Genomic DNA, 22,375 nt, shown 5'->3' on the forward strand with positions numbered 1-22,375 from the left:
GCACATGCTCTACCCCCTGAGCTATGTGTTCGGATGTTTGTTGTACATAACCTGGAGTTCCTTTGGAGGAAGAGAGGCTTATAAAGACCCCCGCCCAACAAAAAGCAGGAGCATAGGAGTTATTTTGTGCCAAGTTGACCCAAGGATCCAGCCTACCCCATTATTGTGCAAATAAAGAAGGACCTTGTTTTTCTGATCCTTTTAAACTGGGGAAGCCAGTGATCCAACAGGGGAATCCATCTGAATAAAAAGCAGAAGGTCTCCCACTGAACAATGTCCTCTTTCCGCCATAGAGAGAGCTTTGCTCTCCTGCAACCTGTGCTTTTCTTGAAATTGGCAGTGGATTTGGAACTTGAGGTGGGTGGGGGACATTATGGGGCACACACAGCTCACGGAAGACGAGCCAATCCAGCAGCCCAGCCCATGTGAACCGACCGTACGGACAGGAGTTCCACGGCAGCCATGCTAGGGACTGGATCCTGATCCCTTATGTAACATGCTCTGCACAACACCCAACTTTCCAGTGGCAGCATTTTAAAGGTTTGCTTTTGACTTCCTGTCTGCCTTCGCACCCCCCAGCTATATCACCTGGACCGGGTGCAAACAGGCCTGTCATTCAAGGCAAGCCCGTTCATGTGGGCATAGATTGGGAGGCGAAGGCAGCAGCTGCTGGCAAATGTTTTGCCCACAGAGTTAACACACCCAGCCCAACTCTATAAACAGAACATGTTGCTTCATTAAAAGAACAAGAAGAACCCCTCTGCACGGTGATGATTGCGATAATGAAAATAACAAAAGGATGCTCCATGATTGAACCAGCCGAAGAAGCATCTGGTTTTACCCACGAATACCAGCATCTTGGCCTCACAATAGACACCTGGATGCCTGTCAGAAGCCTGCAAGCAGGACCTGGGTGCAACAGCGTTCTCCATACCTGCAATTCCCAGCAGCCGCCATTCAGAGGCAGTGGAGGGAGAACGCAGGCAGTATGGCTGGCGGCCGTGGATATTCTTCTCCTCCTTGAATTTGTCCACTCAAAGCCATCTAAATCTCTCTATCCACATGGCGAGAAACGCAGTTGGGCATTGTCTCGAATCATAGAATTTAAGATGCAGGAATCTTTTGCCCCACGCGGGGCTCGAACTCACGACCTTGAGATTAAGGGTCTAATGCTTTACCAACTAAGCTATTTGGACACGCTGGGTTACAGCTGTTTCACATGTATGTGTGCTGTGTCACATACACGCCTTCTCCAGAAGTAACCCCCCTCTGATTTCAGTGAGGCTTACTCCCAAGTAAGGCTAACAGAGGATTGCAATCTCGTTCCCTTTCCTTTAAGGGCAGGGAAACAACCCAATCTAGTTCTCAGCTCCCATCCCCTGCTATGGGTGTCATTGTGCCTCCATTGTATAAACTGGCTCTTAGATTGCAATGAGGATTATAATGAATGGGTTACAGTATTTCAAACAGAAATGTCAATTCCCAACATATGAATAAAGGGGTGTAATAAAAGTCTGTTTAAATTTTCCAAGCACGATTCCTCCCTCATTGGATCTTTTTATTTTGGAAACGGTTCCACCAAAACAGATTCAAGGATAGAAGTAGGGAATAAGAAAGAAAGAAAGAAAGAAAGAAAGAAAGAAAGAAAGAAAGAAAGAAAGACTGTGAAAATATCATTTCAACTATGCATGGGGGGTGGGCTTTCCAGGGAAGCACTAGAGATGGAGAAAAAGGCAGCTGATGGGGGTGTCTGATGGGAAAGGACTGTGGCTCAATGGCAGAGCACCTGCTTTGAGTCCCGGGTTCAATCCCCAGCATTGCCAAGTAAGGAGAGAGCCCTGCTTAAAACCCAGGAGAGCAGCTGCCAGTCTGTGTAGGAAAATACTGAGCTAAAGGGGCGAACAGTCTGACCCAGGATTAGTTAGCAGATTCCTATGTTCCTACGGCAGCAATTGCAGCAGTGATGGCCAGAGTCAAAAAGGAGCTTCCCCTCAACTCCTCAAAAAACGATGGAACCAACAAGCAACGCCCACTCCCCCTTCAACTGATGCCTGCCTGGTGCCCCGTCCCGCCCAGGGCCACAAGGCCTGGCACTCGAGGAGAGTCAAAAAAAGGGTTTGATTGACAAAAATTACGACTCACGCAGACCAAACTGAGAGACAATGAAAGGAAGCGTGGGGCAAAGGAGAGAGGAAAAGGGTTTTCTGGACCCAGCCTTTTTATCGGGGCTGCATCTGTGGGTGTGACTATCCCACCCCACATTTTCCAGCTTTCCGCCACCCCCTCGTTCAGGTCCTGTGCACCCTCTCTGCTTAAAACTGGCATGTGCAACCAAAGAGTGACTTTGGCTATGCCCAAGGACTGGCATATATGGACAGACTCCCGCTCTCATTCCTGGAAATTAGATAGTAAGCTATCCCACCACCTCCTTGCTAAGAATTGCTCTTGGAGCTCTACTCGCCCAGTATCATATAGAGGCTGCTGGTTGCAAAGCACAAACTTCAGGCCACCCTGGGTGGAAGGAGTGAGGCACCTGGTTCTTTAAGATACTTGCCACAGCATAGAACACATCGACCAGTCAGTATGCAGGCAAAGCCATCAGGTAACAGGCAGCTGGTGAGACCTGGTGCAATGTGGCAACAAAGGTCCCATTAGATCTGAATATTTAAACCAGACCTCTGCTATGACAGGAAGCTTGCTTTGCAGACCCAGGTTCAATCTCTGGCCTCTCCAGGCAGGGCTGAGAGATAACCACTGTCTACAAACCTGGAGAGCTGTGGCCAATCAGTGTTTCTCAACAGGGGTGCGGCTGGGATTATAGAATCATAGAATCATAGAGTTGGAATAGACCACAAGGGCCATCGAGTCCAACCCCCTGCCAAGCAGGAAACACCACCAGAGCACTCCTGACATATGATTGTCAAGCCTCTGCTTAAAGACCTCCAAAGTAGGAGACTCCACCACACTCCCTGGCAGCAAATTCCACTGTCGAACAGCTCTTACTGCCAGGAAGTTCTTCCTAATGTTTAGGTGGAATCTTCTTTCTTGTAGTTTGGAGCCATTGCTCCGTGTCCACTTCTCTGGAGCAGCAGAAAACAACCTTTCTCCCTCCTCTATGTGACATCCTTTTATATATTTGAACATGGCTATCATATCACCCCTTAACCTCCTCTTTTCCAGGCTAAACATGCCCAGCTCCCTTAGCCGTTCCTCATAAGGCATCGTTTCCAGGCCTTTGACCATTTTGGTTGCCCTCCTCTGGACACGTTCCAGTTTGTCAGTGTCCTTCTTGAACTGTGGTGCCCAGAACTGGACACAGTACTCCAGGTGAGGTCTGACCAGAGCAGAATACAGTGGCACTATTACTTCCCTTGATCTAGATGCTATACTCCTATTGATGCAGCCCAGAATTGCATTGGCTTTTTTAGCTGCCGCGTCACACTGTTGGCTCATGTCAAGTTTGTGGTCAACCAAGACTCCTAGATCCTTTTCACATGTACTGCTCTCAAGCCAGGTGTCACCCATCTTGTATTTGTGCCTCTCATTTTTTTTGCCCAAGTGCAATACTTTACATTTCTCCCTGTTAAAATTCATCTTGTTTGTTTTTGCCCAGTTCTCTAATCTGTCAAGGTTGTTTTGAAGTGTGATCCTGTCCTCTGGGGTGTTAGCCACCCCTCCCAGTTTGGTGTCATCTGTAAATTTGATCAGGATACCCTTGAGTCCATCGTCCAAGTCATTGATAAAGATGTTGAATAAGACCGGGCCCAAGACAGAACCCTGTGGCATCCCACTAGTCACTCTTCTCCAGGATGAAGAGGAACCATTGATGAGCACCCTTTGGGTTCGGTCAGTCAGCCAGTTACAAATCCACTGAGTGGTAGCATAGTCAAGACCGCATTTTAACAGCTTCTTTACAAGAATATCATGGGGCACCTTGTCAAATGCCTTGCTGAAATCAAGGTAGGCTACATCCACTGCGTTGCCTTCATCTACCAGGCTTGTAATTCTGTCAAAAAACAAGATCAGGTTAGTCTGACATGACTTATTTTTCAGAAATCCATGCTGACTATTGGTGATCACAGCATTCCTTTCTAGGTGCTCACAGACTGTTTGCTTAATGATCTGCTCCAGAATCTTCCCTGGTATTGATGTCAGACTGACTGGGCGGTAATTATTTGGGTCCTCTTTTTTCCCCTTTTTGAAAATAGGGACAACATTTGCCCTCCTCCAGTCTGCCGGCACTTCGCCTGTTCTCCAGGAATTCTCAAAGATGATTGCCAGTGGTTCTGAGATCACATCTGCCAGTTCTTTTAATACTCTTGGATGCAGTTCATCTGGCCCTGGAGACTTGAATACATCTAAACTAGCCAAGTATTCTTGTACTATCTCCTTAGTTATTCTGGGCTGTGTTTCCTTTGCTGAATCATTTGCTCCAAATTCTTCAGGTCGGGCATTGTTTTCTTTATCGGATAAGACTGAGGCAAAGAAGGCATTGAGGAGTTCAGCCCTTTCTGTGTCCCCTGTTTGCATTTCACCATCTTCTCCTCTGAGTGACCCCACTGTTTCTTTGTTCTTCCTTTTGCTACGAACATACCCATACAAGCCTTTTTTTGTTGCTTTTAACCTCTCTAGCAAGCCTGATTTCATTCTGTGCTTTAGCTTTTCTGACTTTGTGTCTACACGTGCTGGCTATTTGTTTGATTTCCTCTTTGGTGGTTCCCCCCTTTTCCATTTTTTGTACACCCTTTTTTAATCTTAACTCAGTTAAAAGTTCTTTAGATAGCCACCCTGGCTTCTTTAGGCACCTTCCATGTTTCCGTCTCATTGGTATTGCCTGACGTTGTGCTTTTACTATCTCCCTCTTAACAAACTCCCAGCCATCATGAACTCCCTTTCCTTTTAGTATTACTGTCCATGGGATCTCACCCAGCACTTCCCTAAGTTTTATGAAGTCGGCTTTCTTAAAGTCAAGAAATTGAGTCCTAGTATGCTTGGCTGCTCCTTTCCGCTGTATAGTAAACTTCAGAAGAGCATGATCACTCGCGCCTAATAATCCTTCCACTTCTACCCCACTAACCAGGTCATCAACAGTGGTTAGGACCAGATCTAAAATGGCTGTTCCTCTTGTTGCTTCTCCCACTTTCTGGACAATGAAGTTGTCTGCAAGGCCAGTGAGGAATCTGTTTGACCTTATGCTCTTGGCTGAGTTTGACATCCAACAAATATCTGGGTAATTGAAGTCCCCCATTACTACTATCTCCCTTCCTTTTGCGTGCTTGGCCATCTGTTCCAGGAAGGCATCATCTATGTCCTCCGTTTGGCTTGGGGATCTATAGTAAACTCCCACAATGAGGTCACTGTTATTCTTCTCTCCCTTAATTTTGACCCAAATGCTCTCACTTTGGCTTTGAGGTTCTAAATCTTGGATCTCTTCACAGGTATACACATCCCTGACATATAACGCCACTCCTCCTCCTTTCTTGTCTGGTCTGTTTCTCTGAAATAGATTGTATCCCCCCATTATTACATTCCAATCGTGGGACTTATCCCACCAGGTTTCAGTGATGCCTATTATGTCATATTTAGTTTGCTGTACCAAGAGCCCAAGCTCATCTTGTTTATTTCCCATGCTTTGCGCATTAGTGTACAGACATTGAAGTCCATTAATCATTCCCCCGTGTCTCTTATTTAAGGATTTTTTCCTCCCACCACTAGGTCTGCGTGCTGTTTGCTCCATTTGGTCTATGACATTTGGATAATCATCTTCATCAATTGATAGACTCCTACCTTCAGGAGCACTGTCTCCCTCCCCCACATTAGTCAGTTTAAAGCCCTCCTGATGAGGTTTCTGAGATTTTTGGCAAAAACATTTCTCCCAACCGTTGTGAGGTGTTTCCAAAAAATATGTGCAATATAATTCAATGTCATGAAATTTCAATCCGTTTGAAAATTCGAATAATCGGGTTTTGAAGGGATGCGTGCGATTTCCATGTTGGCTAAAAAGGGGCATTGGTTTTAAAAGTTTGAGAAACACAGGTTTAAAAAATACCGAGTGAGGTAGACTTGTTGATCTGAGTCTAGATCTAAGGCAGCTTCCTCTTTTCCTAAACTTATCAGACCGCCATTAGCCGCCTTGCCTCACTGAGCATTCGCATGGGCAGTGGCTGGGGTAGTGGGAAGAATGAGGTTCCATGCATGGACTTCACGGCTCAACTACTCAAAATTCTTTGTTGCTACCACCCTAAACTAGTTCTCATTTTGCTCTTGAAACACCCCCTGCTCACATTATCACTCCTTTTTTCCGTTTTGAAAGGGCCATTTTAGGAGGTGCGAGGCTGTGACCTTGATTTATTATTTTTGTGGATGAGTCGCATTTAGACGCTAGCAGCTGTTTCCCCCACCCACCCAACCCACCCGGCTCTCCCAAGTTTAAACAGGCAAGTGACGAGTTAACAGGCGAGACGGCTGTCGGCAGAACTGCTGAGTAATGAGTGTGTAACCCCCCCTTCCCCCCCCTTTCCTTCCTAGACTCCTTTGGCTAATCTGCAAAAGAACGGAGTGTTCCCGAGCTGGTCGTGTTCAGTTAACTCTCGCACACCTGTTGACCAGTCTTGAGCGAGAGAAAGGAAAGATAAAACGGCCAGCTGGTGTTAGGTTACCTTTGTTGGGCTGGTTTTTAAAAAATATATTTATAAAAAAAGAATGACGTGGAAAATCCTTGCTGAGCACATGATGGGTTTTCTTAACTTTTAATTGCCATCCGCATTTCTCTCTCTCTCTCTCTCTCTCTCCCTCTCCACTCCCTAAGACTTGAGCACATGGCTATAACTTTCCAACTTCAGGCCTGTTCTGACTTAGGCCCCCTCTGCTATATACTTTTAAAGCTATTATTATTATTATTATTATTATTATTATTATTATTATTATTATTATTCTACCCTGCCCACTTGACTGGTTTTCCCCAGCCACTCTGGGCGGCTTCTAACATATACAAAAACATAATAAAACATTAAAAACTTCCCAATACACGGCTGCCTTCAGATGTCTTCTAAAGGATGGATAGTTACTTATTTCCCTGACATTTGATGGGAGGGTGTTCCACAGGGCGGGTGTCACTACCAAGAAGGCCCTGGGCCTTGTCTCCTGTCAGCAACCTTTGTAAACTACGGCTCCTGGGATTTTTTTAGGGAGAAACCATGACTGTTTAAAGTGGCATCACAGTGCTTTAAATGTACAGTGTGAATGTGGCCAACAGTCCGGCCATTTCAATCACGATCTTCTTTCTTCCCTGCCTTGTATTCATCATATTCTGCCACTGCACTGACCTTCCTGCTCCACAAAGTCTTCAAGCCCCCCCCCCCCGCCAGCCGCCCCACAGGAGGTCACCTCCCGCAACATCCTATCCTTCAGTTTGAGAGAAAGGAGTCGATTATTAAAACAGTGGCTTTAAGATGTGTTTCACGCCAACTTTCCAATACTAGTGATTCGCAGAGCAAGTAGCTCAAGGTGAGTTCAAAGTGAAGTGCGTTAAGTGAACCAGTGAGGGGGTGGAGGAGGCAAATATGTAGGGGGTGGGGGAACCAGCAAGCCAAAACTCTTCCCTAGCAAAAGCAACATTATATATGCTTAGCCCCTATGCTCCTGCAGAAATAAAAATCATTTTGCATCGTTTCTGGAAGGTGATGGTGGTGCTCAGAATGCCAACAGCAAGGTGTTTTGGAGACTGGGAGTAGACCATGGGTAGGCAAACTAAGGTCCGGGGGCCGGATCTGGCCCAATCACCTTCTCAATCCGGCCCGTGGAAGGTCCAAGAATCAGCATGTTTTTACATGAGTAGAACGTATCCTTTTATTTAAAATGCATCTCTGGGTTATTTGTGGGGCCTGCCTGGTGTTTTTACATGAGTAGAATGTGTGCTTTTATTTAAAATGCATCTCTGGGTTATTTGTGGGGAATAGGAATTCGTTCATTCCCCCCCCCCCCAAATATATAGTCCGGCCCCCCACAAGGTCTGAGGGACAGTGGACCAGTCCACGGCTGATAAAGTTTGCTGACCCTGGAGTAGACCCCCAAAACTCCTCAAGTTGTTGGTACTTGATACATGAAAAGCAGGCGCATGAGACGCCACCCCAGTAAGATTGAACATGTCTAAAGGGGCAAGTGGGCTTTGAATGTGGGGCGCTGAGCAAGAGTTAGGCCTGCTTGTCTCGTGCAGAGCTTTGGCCCAAAGGGCGAAAAGGGTTAAGACAGACCCACTCCTGCGTGCCTTAGCAAAACGAATGCCTCAAGGTCCTGGAATGTACAACACACAGACAGATCTCGCAGTGGCCACCCATTGAGGAAATACAGGCCAGATGCAAAAGAACAATTAATAAAGGAAGGAAGCTGATTTGAGGAGGAGGGTGGGAAAGAGGGCTGATGGGAAAGATCCAAGAGGCAGAAAAGGGCTGGCTTTTGGAGTTGGATCCAAACCCCTGGAGGAACAGAAGGGGGGGGGGAATCAATATTTCCTCTGTCTCAAACATGGTAGCCTCCCATCGTCTTCCCAAATTCCCTCTTTTGTGAAACCAGCTCATGAACTATTTTTAAGCATGCCCATTTGCTGGGCGATAATGAAGAAGTCGCTGCGAGAGTCATCCTTGTCTGGCAACTGGAGGATCCTTTTAAGAAAGAGGGAGAGAATAGAATTCAGAAGCCAACTGGAGCAGACTCGTATGCTAGCTAATAAACAGAAGCTTGGCTACGGGGTGGAATTACGTAGAGCAAGAGAAACGGCCAGCATTTTGGGGGTGGGGTGGGGGGAGGGGGGGAGTAGAGACAAGGAAGTTCTCGAGCCAAGATTCAAAAAGCATGTTACTAGTTTTGTGGGCTCTGAATTCGTATTTTGTTGAACAGCACACAGATACACACACACAAAGCTACACAGTAAACCACTTTGGAAACCAAAGGGAGTTTCCAAGGCGGTTTGCGAAGCAGCGCAGGATGGGAACTTTAACTCTGCAAAGAAAACAGAAGTTTGAAAGAAAGAAAGAAAGAATCTCACTGAGTATATGCAAAAGACTATTCTAACTAGCTCCTTGGTCCCAGTCTCAGAGGAAGCGAGTGCCTTCTAGGGACGTCAGAAAGAGTGCTGGAAAAGGGAAAGCCTTAACCTAACTTTCCTTTCCCCACTATTATTCATTCATTTGTTATTTAAACCCCGCCTTGTCCTCCAAATTGCTCAGAACAGCATACGTGGTTCTCTCCCTTTCCATTTTATCCCCACAACAACCCTGCGAGGTTGGTTAGGCTGAGAAAGACGGTGATTGGTCTGTGGTCTCCCAATGAACCTCATGGCTATAAGCTAGTGTGGTGCAGCGGCTGGAGGATCAGGCTGGGATAACCAGGGTTCAAATCCCAACCCAGCTGCGAAGCTCTTCATTGGGTGACTGTGGGCCAATCACGGCCTCCCAGCCTTCCAGGGTTGTTGTGGGAGACGAAATGAGGAAGGAGAGAACCATGGACACACTGGCCCTGAGCTCCCTGGAAGAAAAGGCTGGACAATACAATGAACGAACAAATCATAAGCTGTGTTGGGGGTTTGCTATTGACACTGCTAAAATCTGATGAATGGAATACTTGTTTTAAAAAAGCAAATTCATAAACAAGGTAGCCAGAAAACTAAGTCTGCTTCAGCTACACCTGCTGATAGGCAATTATAAAATACCTTTGTGCCCGTTCACCTACTGCACCCTTCCAAGTTCTCAAAAGCGAAGGTGCAAGGGCGAGGCAAGCGCACTTTGTACTTTCTGTCGCAGGAAACAAAGAGGAGAAGAGGAACTCCCCGCAGAAAGATGGAGGAGGGAAGCCAGTTCCCACAAGAGCTCTAAGAAATGCTTCGAGAGCTTAGAAGGGAGGGCCTCCATGATGGTCCTACTGAGCTCCCGAGTCCATCGTTTTTAACTCCTTGCAAAGGCTCAGTCCATCTCGTTCCCCCCTGGACAGGAAGTCGCCCGTCCCGGGGTGGGAGACTCGTGACGCAACATTAACCCCAAGAGTGACAAACCTAAGCACGAAAAATAAAATGAAAGAGATACACCCCCACCCACCCCAGCCCTCTGGAGTCCACGTTGACAAATTCTTTAAACAAGTCCTGTGGTTACAGGGAAACTGGTTTCACCCTGACTCATCCCTGCTCAAACAGTTTACTGGAAATGGAGGGGAGGGGGAATTTGCTGAGAAATCATGTGATGGGCCAGACAAACCACAACCAGCAAAAGGTTCAGAGGAGTCAAAGGAAGAAAAGGGAAAAAAAGAAAAGAAAAACTCAGCCCTGAGTCCTAGTAACAACTGACACTCCATAATCCCTAACCACCCAGCCCTGCTTTAAGCTCTCTGAGGTTTATGTTGCCATAATCCCTCTCTTAAATTTGTTATTTCGAGAGAGAGAGAGAGAGAGAGAGAGAGGGAGGGAGAGAGAGGGAAAAAAGGGTTGGGGAGAGTAAACAAAACAGCAGGCCACTGATAGTAGCACAAGGCAACTGCCAAATATTTTTTAATTTTACGGGATGGGAGGGCAGCAAATGGAACAGGAGGAAGAGCTGGAACGGCTGCGTGCGTAACTGGCAAGCCCAAAAGCTACTCGGTCACTCTGGGGTGGCTTCTCACGCTACGTTTTGCAGCCTCGAGGAAAGAGCTGCAAGCTTTTTGTATGCATAAAAAACCCGAGCAGATAAGCAAAAGCTTGTTCAGTGAATGGGTGATTTAAGGCATGTGGGCTGGTTGCCTAACAGACCTGTCAGGTGCAAGGCGGGTGCCAAGATCATTTTCGTTCCCAAGCCCCGTTGAGGCAGCCAGGTAGGTGCAGCGTTGCCCAGAGGTGACAAAGGAATAATCCTATTCAATAAATAAATAAATGCATTGTTTGTATCCAACATTAAGTCTTACTCAGAGATGGACATGGCTAACTCAGATCTGTCCATTTCAAAGGATTGACTCTGGGTAAAACTTAAGGTAAAGGGACCCCTGACCATTAGGTCCAGTCGTGGCAGACTCTGGGGTTGCGGTGCTCATCTCGCTTTATTGGCCAAGGGAGCCGGCGTACAGCTTCCGGGTCATGTGGCCAGCATGACTAAGCCGCTTCTGGCGAACCAGAGCAGCGCACGGAAACGCCGTTTACCCTCCCGCCGGAGCAGCACCTAGTTATCTACTTGCACTTTGACGTGCTTTCGAACTGCTAGGTTGGCAGGAGCTGGGACCGAGCAATGGGAGCTCACCCCGTCGCGGGGATTCAAACCGCTGACCTGATTGGCAAGCCCTAGGCTCTGTGGTTTAACCCACAGCGCCACCCGCGTCCCACTGGGTAAAACTTAGTTGGGTACAAATAATCTGGATGGCCTTAAAAGACAAATTCCAGTAGGACAAGGCTATCTATGGTTACCAGCCATGATGGCTGTGATCTTCCCTCCCTTGTTAGAGGCAGCATGTCTCTGAATGCCAAGCAGGGAGAGGAGAGCTGCTGCGCTCAGGTCCTGCCTGCAGCCTTCTCATGGGGCACCTGCTTGGTCACTGTGAGAACAGGGTGATGGGCTAGATCCAGGCCTTTGGCCTGATCCAGCAGGCGCCCTTCTGCTGTTCTTACGATGTCTTGTGATACTGTGTGTGTAGCTCGCAGGGGCAAAGGAAGGAAGCTCACTGCTGCCCTAAGTGGATTAGACTCAAGGCTGATCTCATCCAGCATCAGTCAGGAATGAGGGGAGTCCAGCAACTGCTTCTGCTATGAAGTCACAGGGACATGGGGGCACATGGAAAACAGGCTGACCTCATATCATGTTGGACTATTTGTCCACCCAGCCCTGTGTTGTCTACTCTGAATGGCAGCGGCTCTCCCTGACTATCAAGGAGATAAGGACCCTTTCACATCACCAGGTTTTAAATGGGCATGCGAGGGATTGAGATCAGGGATTGAGATGCAGAACATGAACTTCCTGAGGATGGACAGGTTTTAGAGCTAAGGACCCTGAAGGTCTGGTGGGGCCTTCCAACCTGTGTTGGCCGGCCTTCAGCCAGCCCGAATCTTCCTAGGCTCTTCCTCCTGCTCCATTGCGCCTCATTCTGATTCCACCATTGTAAAAATTGGAGGTGGGAGGGGAGAAAGTAACAATTTTTCAGTGATTCGGGCCTAAAAAGCACATTGGCCTGGTCTGTTCCAAAGTTACCTTGTGAACACATTTCTACACTAGCAACCCAGACAAGCAAATTAAACTATCCTTCTCTCTCTCTCCCCTCACTCCAGTCCTCACATCTCAACTCATCCTGCTAAATCAATGCCAACACCTCCTCTTCCAAATCTATGATTCTATGACTCTTCCTCCATTCTTCTACGTCAAGGATTGGGTGTTGCTGGACCACAACTCCTATCATCCCTGACTGCTGGCCGTGCTGGGGCTGCTGAGAACTGGAGCCTAGCAGCATCTGGTTCCCCACCACTGATCTAAGGAGCAGTGTTTGCCTCTCTCAGGTCTTCTAAACAGAGGCATTCTTCCATCTCTCAAATGCATGAGGCAGGAAATGCTGGCGCTAAGATCAGGGATGGGGAAAACCTGCGGCTTTGTAGACATCGCTGGACTCCTGATCCCATCATCCCCTGACTGGCTGTGGCTGATGGGAGTCCAACAACCCCTGGAGGTAGCCTTGGCCTACCTCTTTGTTCCACAGTAACTTCCCTAAAGACAGCCATTTCTAGACTGTACACTTGAGTGTGTTCACCTTATGCAAAGAAGTTAACAGTCAGCATCCAGAGGTGTGCATGCACATGAAAGCTTATACCAGAACAAACTTAGTTGATCTATAAGGCGCTACTGGACAGTTTATTTTTATTTCAACTGCGTCAGATCAACATGGCTACCTACCTGCATCCAGCTTTAGTTAGCGATGACTTCGGTGGGTCTACTGTGAGTAGGACTTAAGACAGTTGCAACACCTTGCCTGTGGCAAAATGATGCTCTTGGGTGCCTTTACCTGTGTGTGTGTGTACCTGCCCGTTTTGGTCTTTAGCAGTTTCTCATTTTTCCAATATTAAGTCTTCCACATCAGTTGGTGATAATAAAAATGCGCCCAGCACCAGCACTTTAGTACAAATTTATCCTAACAGACACATTTGTCTGCGATTTTGCCCAATATGGAACTTTTTGCAAAGCAATTTTCCCCAAGCCAATGCAGTTTTGTATGTTATTTTTACTGACATATGCCTTTTAAATGCATCCTTTACCCCAGTATATGCATTCTTGCAAACATCACTTGACTGGACAGCTTCCCTGAAAAGGTCAGAGAAGGGCAAATTTCCAAAGGTGGCTGTGCTTTGGTTCCTGTTACCGTTTTTGGAGCATGTGAATTAGGTAGGTTCACCTTTAGACGCAACCTGGGTTGTCTTTCTCTCCGCCCCTGACCCTACCTGTGCGGTCTGAGCATGTTCCAGCATCTCCTCAAATTCCTGATATTCCTCATCGTCAGGCTCCTCTCCAGAGAGACGGGCCGCTCTGGCCATGAAGTACGGAGGCAGCTCCCCAATGGCTGTGCCGGCACCCTGGATTGGGGGGGGGGGATGGAGGAGGGGGAGAAAACAACAGCAACAAAGGAATGAGCATTTCCCTCCACTCAAGCAAATTGTGCTGGAAGGTGGCACAATTTGTGCAATGCCATCCAGCAGATTTCATGGGGAACCCAAGCCTGTATCTTCCTATTCCAGCACATCCTCAGTGGTGCAGTTAAGTCACTTTAGACTCTGGCTTTAATGGATTTATGGGGGACCCTCTTTAGATGGGCAGGATATTAACAACAAAAACACTTGTCTTAAGGGAGAGGGCTTGTGCATTTTGCTGAGTGGTACCCTAGGCTTCTGCCCCAAAGTCCCAAAACGATGGCGCCATTGCACATTCTCCATTCCACCATCAAATGCAACACACACAAAAGAATATAAGAACGTAAGACAAGCCTGATGGACTAGGTTCAGCTAGTCCAGCATCCTGTTCCCACATCGGCCACCCAGGTGACTGTGGCAAACCTGCAAGCAGCACCTGAGCACAAGAGCCCTCTCCCCTCCCGCGTTTTCCAGCAACTGGTTTTCAGGAACATTACTGTTCCTGACCATGGAGGCAGAGCAGAGCCACCACAGTTAGTAACCACTGAGAGCCTCATCCTCCGTGAATTCATCCAGCTGTCTTTTAAACCCGTGAAAGTTCATGGCCATCACTGCCTCCTGTGGGAGTGAGTTCCATAGGTTAACTATGCCCTGGTTGGTGGAGTTACAGATAGGTAGCCGTGTTGGTCTGCCATAGTCAAAATAAAAAAATTCCTTCCAGTAGCACCTTAAAGACCAACTAAGTTAGTTCTTGGTATGAGCTTTCGTGTGCATGCACACTTCTTCAGATACACTGAAACAGAAGTTGCCAGATCCTTCTATATAGTGAGAAGGTGGGGAGGGGTATTACTCAGAAGGGTGGTGGGAATGGGTGATTGGCAGATAGCTGAGATGAGCCTGGGTGGTAGACTTTCCTTTCCCGGTCTAACATTCAGCTTCACTGGAGACCCATGAGTTCTAGTGAGATGTCAGAGTGAGGAAAACTTATCTCTGTCTACTTACTCCATGCACAAAAGCATACATGACAAGCACTCCATTTGGTGGGATGTGTGGATGGGACCTCCCAACTCTACAATTCCATGATTCTATAACTACAACTCCCATCATTCTGACCATTGGGGCAAGCTGGCAGGGGCTGATGGGAGTTGTAGTCCAACAACGAATGGAAGGCCAGAAGCACACCATCCAATGAACTGGAGAATCCCTCAAGACTTTACATCTCCCACCGCACACACATTTTATTGTCCTCGCAGCCATTAACAGGAAATAACCACGGCTGACTTTTTAGAAGTTCTGCCACGAAGGAGAAGCAGGTAATTTGTTTTCTCAGGACAAAAGCACCCAACAGCAAACAGATTGCTTCACCCTGGCGGTTAAAAAGCACACCTCTCTCTTTTTGTGTGTGTTTGTGTGTTGGGGGTGGGGGAGAGGTGGGTTTCCACGCACGCAAGAACACCGCACGGGCCATCTGGCTAATCAAAGGTTAACGGAAGAGGAAGCTTGGATCCGATTCAAGCAGTGGCTCAGAAAGGCAGGGAAGGTAGGGAGGAGAAGAATCGGACAGCTGGCGGGAGGAGGGGTCCACCTCGGCCACAGAGGCAGATGTCTCTGCTCGGAGCCGCCGCTGAGTGACAAATGCTTTTATAGGGCTTCTTTTCAAGCAAAACTCTATAGTTGTTTGGCCTCCTTTGTTCCCCTCCCACAGGCAGCTGCTGCTGCTGCTGGTGGCGGTGGTGGTGGGGACACAGAGACCGAGTCGCAGCTGCTTTGTGTACCCTTAGCAAAATATCATCAGGTTGGTTTGAAAGAAAAACATTTTCAAAAAAGAATTCTACTTTTTAAAATCTTAGCAGTTAAGTCTAAGGCCTGTGTCCTGTTAAGGAAGGAAAACGCACAAAAAGCAATACACCACCCACCCACCCACATGGCTCTCGTGGTTTGTTTTATTTTAATTTCCCCATTATTATCCAGATGCAGATCATTTGCATTGCGGGCAGAGGGGAGGGGAGCAGGTTTCGTGGGCCGTCCAATATTCCAATCTGTCTCTTAGGCCCGCAGGACAGGGTTTCGGGGTTAATTTTGGACACTATACATGCCGAGGAGAATGGTTCTAGATTGCCTACTAGCTGATGGTCCTGCAATGGGCTTTTTTAGGGGTGAGGGACCCTCATCAGAATATATACGTAGCAAGCAATGTGGTCAACATGTACACTCTTGAACCATATAAATCATGATTCATTCATACGTGTGTTTGTGTGTATTCATTCCCATAAATATGGGATGAATATCAGAAACGGGAATGTTGTTACAACCAGAGGGCCACCTTCTATGCAGGGCAATCTTCCAAGGGCCACATGCTAAAAGTGGGTGGAGCTAGAAGCAAAAGGGAAATGACATAGGCCACAAATGTCCCGAAAAACTGGGACACCCCGTTTTTTACCGCTAGAAAATGGTGCCCATTTTGGCACAGCGCCCAGAAAACCCCCCTGCTTTTGTGGGGAGGCAACCGCAGCATGAAATTGCACGAGATCATGGTAACCAAAATGGCCGCCATTCTCTCACAATAGAAAAATGAGAAGATGGCATCCAGGAAGATGGTGTCCTGGAAACTGGCTTCAAAGTGTTGGAGGGTATGCAATGAGAAATTAATCCAGAGAAATGAATGTGGATTTCAGTTGGTTAGTTTCTTACAGATCCCTTTCTATGCTCTATCCAGACCAGCATGAGGTGTTATCAGAGTTGAAAGGCACAGTCTAGTCAGCCAAAAAAGAACTCAGGCTGCAAAGCGGGGCTGGGCCAGGTGGCTGAAGAGAATTTCAAGGGCCAGATAGAAAGTTCCGGAGGGTCGGATTTGGACCTTAGGCCAAACATCACCATCGTCCTTTGTATGAGGAAGCAAGAGGTGTGGACATGCCTCTCCGATAACTGGGCAATGTGTGAACCAATAAAACCTTGCACAAGAAATGTGTATGGGAAGTACAGTGGTGCCTCGCAAGACGAAATTAATTCGTTCCGCAATTCTCTTCGTCTTGCGGTTTTTTCGTCTTGCGATGCACGGTTTCCCATAGGAATGCATTGAAAATCAATTAATGCGTTCCTAGGGAAACCGCCTTCAGACCAGGTCCGGGGACAGTCTGTCCCCCGACCTCTTCTGAAGGCTGGGGGGGGGGGACGACAAGGGCTTTTCTTCCCACCCCCAGCATTTTAAAAAAACCCGGGACAGCGGAGGACTTCTCCGCTGTCCGGGCGATCTTAAAATGCTGGCGGGCGGCATTTTAAAATCGCCCCGACAGCGGAGGACTTCTCCGCTGTCCGGAGCGATTTAAAAGCCCCTGGGAAGGCAGGCAGGGGGGACAAAGACTTTTGCCCCCCGCCAGCCTTCAGAAGAGGTCCTGGACCTCTTCTGAAGGCGGGCGGGGGCGAAAGTCTTTGCTCCCCCCCCGCCTGCCTTCAAAAGGTGTCCCCGCTGCGGCGGGAGGTGTCCCCTGCCCCCCGCCCGGCTTCGGAGCACCGGGAGAAGCGATCTCCCTGCAGCCCCTTGCAGCAAAAGACGTCGGGGGAAGCGTGGAAGCGAAGCGCTTCGCTTCCCGCTTCCCCCGGACCTCTTCTGAAGCAAGGGGCTGCAGGGAGATCGCTATCTCCCCCCAGCCCCTTGCTTCAGAAGAGGTCGGGGGAAGCGGGAAGCGAAGCGCTTCGCTTCCCCGCTTCCCCCGACGTCTTTTGCTGCAAGGGGCTGCAGGGAGATCGCTATCTCCCCCCAGCCCCTTGCTTCAGAAGAGGTCCGGGGGAAGCGGGAAGCGAAGCGCTTCGCTTCCCCGCTTCCCCCGGACGTCTTTTGCAGCAAGGGGCTGCAGGGAGATCGCTATCTCCCCCCAGCCCCTTGCTTCAAAAGAGAAGACCCGCTGTCCCCGGGGCAAGCTTCGTTTTGCGAAGCAAGCCCATAGGGAAATTCGTCTTGCGAGGCAACTCGAAAACGAAAAAACCTTTCGTTTTGCGAGTTTTTCGTCTCGCGAGGCGTTCGTCTTGCGGGGTACCACTGTACAGATTACATACCCACAATCTACATGAATTAAGAGATCAAGGGAGGGGCAAAACACCACCTGCCTCCAAATGCAACACTACAGTATTTGTTCAAGGAGACCTTCTTAGGTTCAGCCACACAACCCACAGGCAGGGAGCAGATGAACCACAGAAAGCCCCCAGCTCCCCACCTTAGAGGAAGCTGGCTGCAAATGACTCAAAGCCGGCCAGCCACACCAGGGAGGTGACAAAAGAGAAAGCACACACACACACACACAATTACCCACCACTTTTACAAAGGGGGGGGGTTATTCCGCCCATATAACTGCAGTAAATTACTCCTATATATAGAGGGAGAGAGAGAAAGAATAGCAGTATATAAATAATTATATAAAATAAGCTACCATGGAGTGCCTAGGAATGCCTGGAAATTCAAAGAAACACCCCAAATTTGCGATGTTTGAATGGACAGTGTAATCTGTGAGTTTTGGGGCTGCACAAAACCCAGGGCTCTGATGTGACCTGGTCCCAAATCAGTTTTTATGAGGGGGCAGCTAATCGGTCTGCCACTGATTCAAAATGGCACCCAGCGTCCAAATGTAGACAAAGACTGCTGCCTCCGCCTCAGGAAACTTGTGCCAAGTTTGAGGACAGTATCTTGACAGGCATCTAAAATGGCGCAGGTCGGATCCATTGTGCCAAACTGGGCAACGTTCTTCTCAACGGGGCAACAGTATCTTCAGAGGTGCCTAAATGATGGTAGTTTGGACCTGTTGCGCCAAAATAAAAACCGCCATCCTCTGCCAGTCAGAGTAAACAATACAGTGGTACCTCGGGTTAAGTACTTAATTCGTTCTGGAGGTCTGTACTTAACCTGAAACTGTTCTTAACCTAAAGCACCACTTTAGCTAATGGGGCCTCCTGCTGCTGCCGCACCACCGGAGCACGATTTCTGTTCTCATCCTGAAGCAAAGTTCTTAACCTGAAGCACTATTTCTGGATTAGCGGAGTCTGTAACCTGAAGCATATGTAATCTGAAGCGTATGTAACCCGAGGTACCACTGTACCAGCCTAGGCATGAACGTACTCTTCACTAGATCAGGGGAGGGGAACCTTTTTCCAGCCCGAGGGCCACGTTTCCTTCTGCTCAGCCTTCTGAGGGCCACATGCCACGAGTGGGTGGAAGAGAGGCAAAGGTGGGTGGGACAACTAATGTAAATTAAGGGAGGGGGAAACCACTGGGGGGGTCAAGCAGAACCAGTGATGCTTATGGCTTAGGGAGAGTTCTGAGGGCCAAAGAGAGAGGTCTGGAGGGCCTGAGGTTCCCCAATCCTAGAACAGCCATAGAGGTAGCTCCCAATTTTTGTAAATCAGTAACCGATGCAGATGGAATAATACTCAGCTGCCAGGGTGGGGTGAGCCCTAGTGAAAACTCCAACTGAGCAGAGACAGGCATGCAGCTTTAACTGTGCAAAGAAAATTATAAACACCATCCTAACGGCTTCCTCTATTTAACTCCTCTCTCTAACTACAGATCTGGACAATGCAAATTACAGAGGGCTACTATCAGAACCCGCAACCCTGCGCCCCACAACCCTCCTCACACACCTTCCTATTTATCACATCCCCACACCCCGGGGCAGTGTGCCCACAGAGAGAGGGAAAGAGCTGTTCCCGAGTGGGAAGAATAACTTTTCATTCCGCCCTTAGGGGAGGACAAAAGGAGCCGTTAAACGGGTTCGCTGTGGACAATGCTGTAATCTTCCAGTTCGCTGCTGCCGATTCAAAGCGTGAGCCTGAAAACAAGTGGCAGCTATTTCCACTCCCTCCCCATCCAAACAATCCGTTTGGGGGAAAAGTTTTTTAAATTCTCTTTTTTGCAAACGGCAAAAAATAAAAACCATGTTGCTCCACTGGAAAAGAAAGAAAGAAAGAAAGCATGCTACTTTGTTTGGGCTTTGTGTTGCTAACCGAAGGGGGGGGGGAATAAAAAAAAAAGATTTCCTTGCACGTACTGGAAGTGAACTTTCCCTGAATTAGCTGGGTCACATGCCGAGAGTTGCAAAACAACTCAGATGAGCACAGCGATCATATGAGCCCATAGAACAGATCCCCCTATTACAGCATTTCCCAAACTTCTGAGAGCTTAAGCACTCCCTCCCCATCTTAAACTGAAGACCCTTCTCACTCCTACTTTTAAGAGTGAGGACCCCCCCAACCCACCTGTACAAGTAACCACTCTGGCCCCTGGAGGATAGGCATCTCTGTTGCATCTCTGCAATCTGCGCAGTCCAGTCACTCCCCGTGGAAGAAACACAGGAGCAAATTGTTTGTTCCCAGAGGCTGATTGGGATGCCAAGAGCATGGACTCATGCAGAGATGCAGTGGGCAGCCTCCTCCACAGTCCACGGGAATGGCTGCCCTTGTATATCTATTCCTCATGCCAGCTTTCCCCTCATACCCCAAACATCCTGACCAAAAGCCAGTTTACTTGGAAATTACATCTGTTTCTGCAAAAAGCAGCAGAATGAGGTGGAAGGACTGAGGGGTGCATAGTATTATGCCTCTCCAATGTCAATTATTTTTTATTATTCTAGTTAAAAAGATTGCTAACCTGTCTTTGGAGTTTCAGTGCCTCCAAGGCAGTAGACAAAAAGATCTATAAGATCGAACCATTTGTTAAAGCTGCCATCCTGGAACCCTAATCGAGGGGTTGCCAACTGGGTGTCCAGGAACCACGAGCCCTTCACTCACTGCCGTCATCACCACAAGGTGGCGAAAGTGACTTCCCTTCTTCTCCTTCAAAAAGACGATGGAGGAAGTGGGAAGAGTGACACTCTTTCCCACTTCCTCCTTCAGCTCTATGGGGGAATATAATGTGCTAATATTCCGCTTGCAAGCGGATTTTTTTTTTTTTTTACTTACTTCCGCTACATTTTTAGACCTGGCCTCAATCCCAACCGTTTCACGAGAAACTTTCTAAGAAACTCATGCATAGAGTGCTTCCAGAAAGGGGTTGTACAGTATATCGCAAACGGATCATAAAGGCCAGATTGTGCAGGTCTGGCACACTGGCTTCTACACCTTCCCTTATTTTATTTTTTCTAGGCATGGGTGCTCAATGATGTTCTGTCCCTTGATGTCCACGCCAGTGGGCAGAAACTGATGGGATGGATCTCAGGGATGTTTCTGTGTGGTGTAGTGGTTAAGAGTGGTGAACTCGTAATCTGGTGAACCGGGTTCGCTTCCCTGCTCCTCCACCTGCAGCTGCTGGGTGACCTTGGGCTAGTCACACTTCTCTGAAGTCTCTCAGCCTCACTCACCTCACAGAGGGTTTGTTGTGGGGGAGGAAGGAAAAGGAGATTATTAGCCGTTTTGAGACTCCTCTGGATAGTGATAAAGCGGGATATCTAATCCAAACTCTTCATCTTCTTCTTCTCTGCTATCTCTTTCTGTTCTGGGCATGTGGGCAAATATTTCTGTGTATGCGCACCTTTAAAAAAGAATCCCAGGAATTGCACAAAAGCAAAATAGCACCGGCCTTACGGTGCAATCCTAACAGTCTCTACTGAGAATTCAATGGGTTGATTTGTGTTTCTCAATGGAAGAAAAGAGGATGGGTTTGGTTTTTTCCAGGGTGGGGGCATTATCGCTTTATTTTTCATTATAGTTTGTTTCTTTATTTTATTCTTTTATCTGTTTCTATACTGCTTAATACTAGGACATTTTCTAAGTGGTGCTGGCCCAGGAGACCAGGGTTCCAGTCCTCGCTCAGCCATGAATCTCTCGCTGGGTGACCAGTCACTGCCTCTCGGCCTAACCTACCTCACAGGGGGGATTAAATGAGGGGGATAAATATATACACCACTTTGAGCTCCACTTTGAGCTCCTTGGAGGAGAAGGAGGGATATAAATGCAATTAATAATATTAATAATAATAATAATAATAAGAATAAGAATAATAAGTGATTTACAAAATAAATACAGTGGTACCTCGGGTTACATATGCTTCAGGTTACAGACTCCACTAACCCAGAAATAGTACCTCGGGTTAAGAACTTTGCTTCAGGATGAGAACAGAAATCATGCTCTGGTGCCGCAGCGGCAGCAGGAGGCCCCATTAGCTAAAGTGGTGCTTCAGGTTAAGAACAGTTTCAGGTTAAGAACGGACCTCTAGAATGAATTAAGTACTTAACCTGAGGTACCACTGTACAGTGAAACTTAAAAACCAGGGAAAAAGTAAAATAAAATACAAACAATATAATCCTCCCACCACACAAAATCAAACACGCAGGAGCATATTTTGAAAACAGCTCTAGAGTCAGGAGCTCCTTCCCTCTTCCCTCTTGCCAAGGCAGAGCCTGACACGCAATAGACAACCTTCGTCCCACTAACACATATGCATCACACCAAAATTCTGTCTTACATGTACATAAATCAGGCGCTGTCTACTACTCATCCAATATCGCCCATCCCATTCTACTCCCACACATCCACAAATACACAAACACACATGTATTATCCCCTCAGCCACTCCAATATATCCCTTCTCCATCACCAAATGCGTCAGCCATCACTCCCTCCCCTCTGCGACAAAAAGAGGCCATTCGCTGACAGAACCGCATAAAAACACCAGAACGAATGGTCACCCATCGATCACACGGATGCACAGTTCCTGACTGCAACTGGGATTGCTGTCTCCCGCCCTGGTGAGCCTTCCTCTCACCAAGGAGTGCC

The 22,375-nt window shown here is 47.8% G+C and overlaps 1 protein-coding gene across 4 annotated transcripts in view; it reads right to left on the reverse strand.

Moving 5' to 3' along the window:
• Positions 1 to 22,375, reverse strand: part of VMP1 (vacuole membrane protein 1) — a 113,405-nt gene that overhangs the window by 50,436 nt on the left and 40,594 nt on the right. For all 4 annotated transcript variants that reach the window (XM_083480068.1, XM_083480071.1, XM_083480070.1 and 1 more), the window contains exon 7: positions 13,433 to 13,564. In XM_083480068.1, coding sequence (XP_083336194.1) covers positions 13,433 to 13,564 — 132 coding nt within the window. The remainder of the gene's footprint in view (positions 1 to 13,432; positions 13,565 to 22,375) is intronic.

This window comes from Podarcis liolepis (assembly GCF_965112155.1).
Source record: "Podarcis liolepis genome assembly, chromosome: 16".
Lineage (NCBI taxonomy): Eukaryota > Metazoa > Chordata > Lepidosauria > Squamata > Lacertidae > Podarcis > Podarcis liolepis.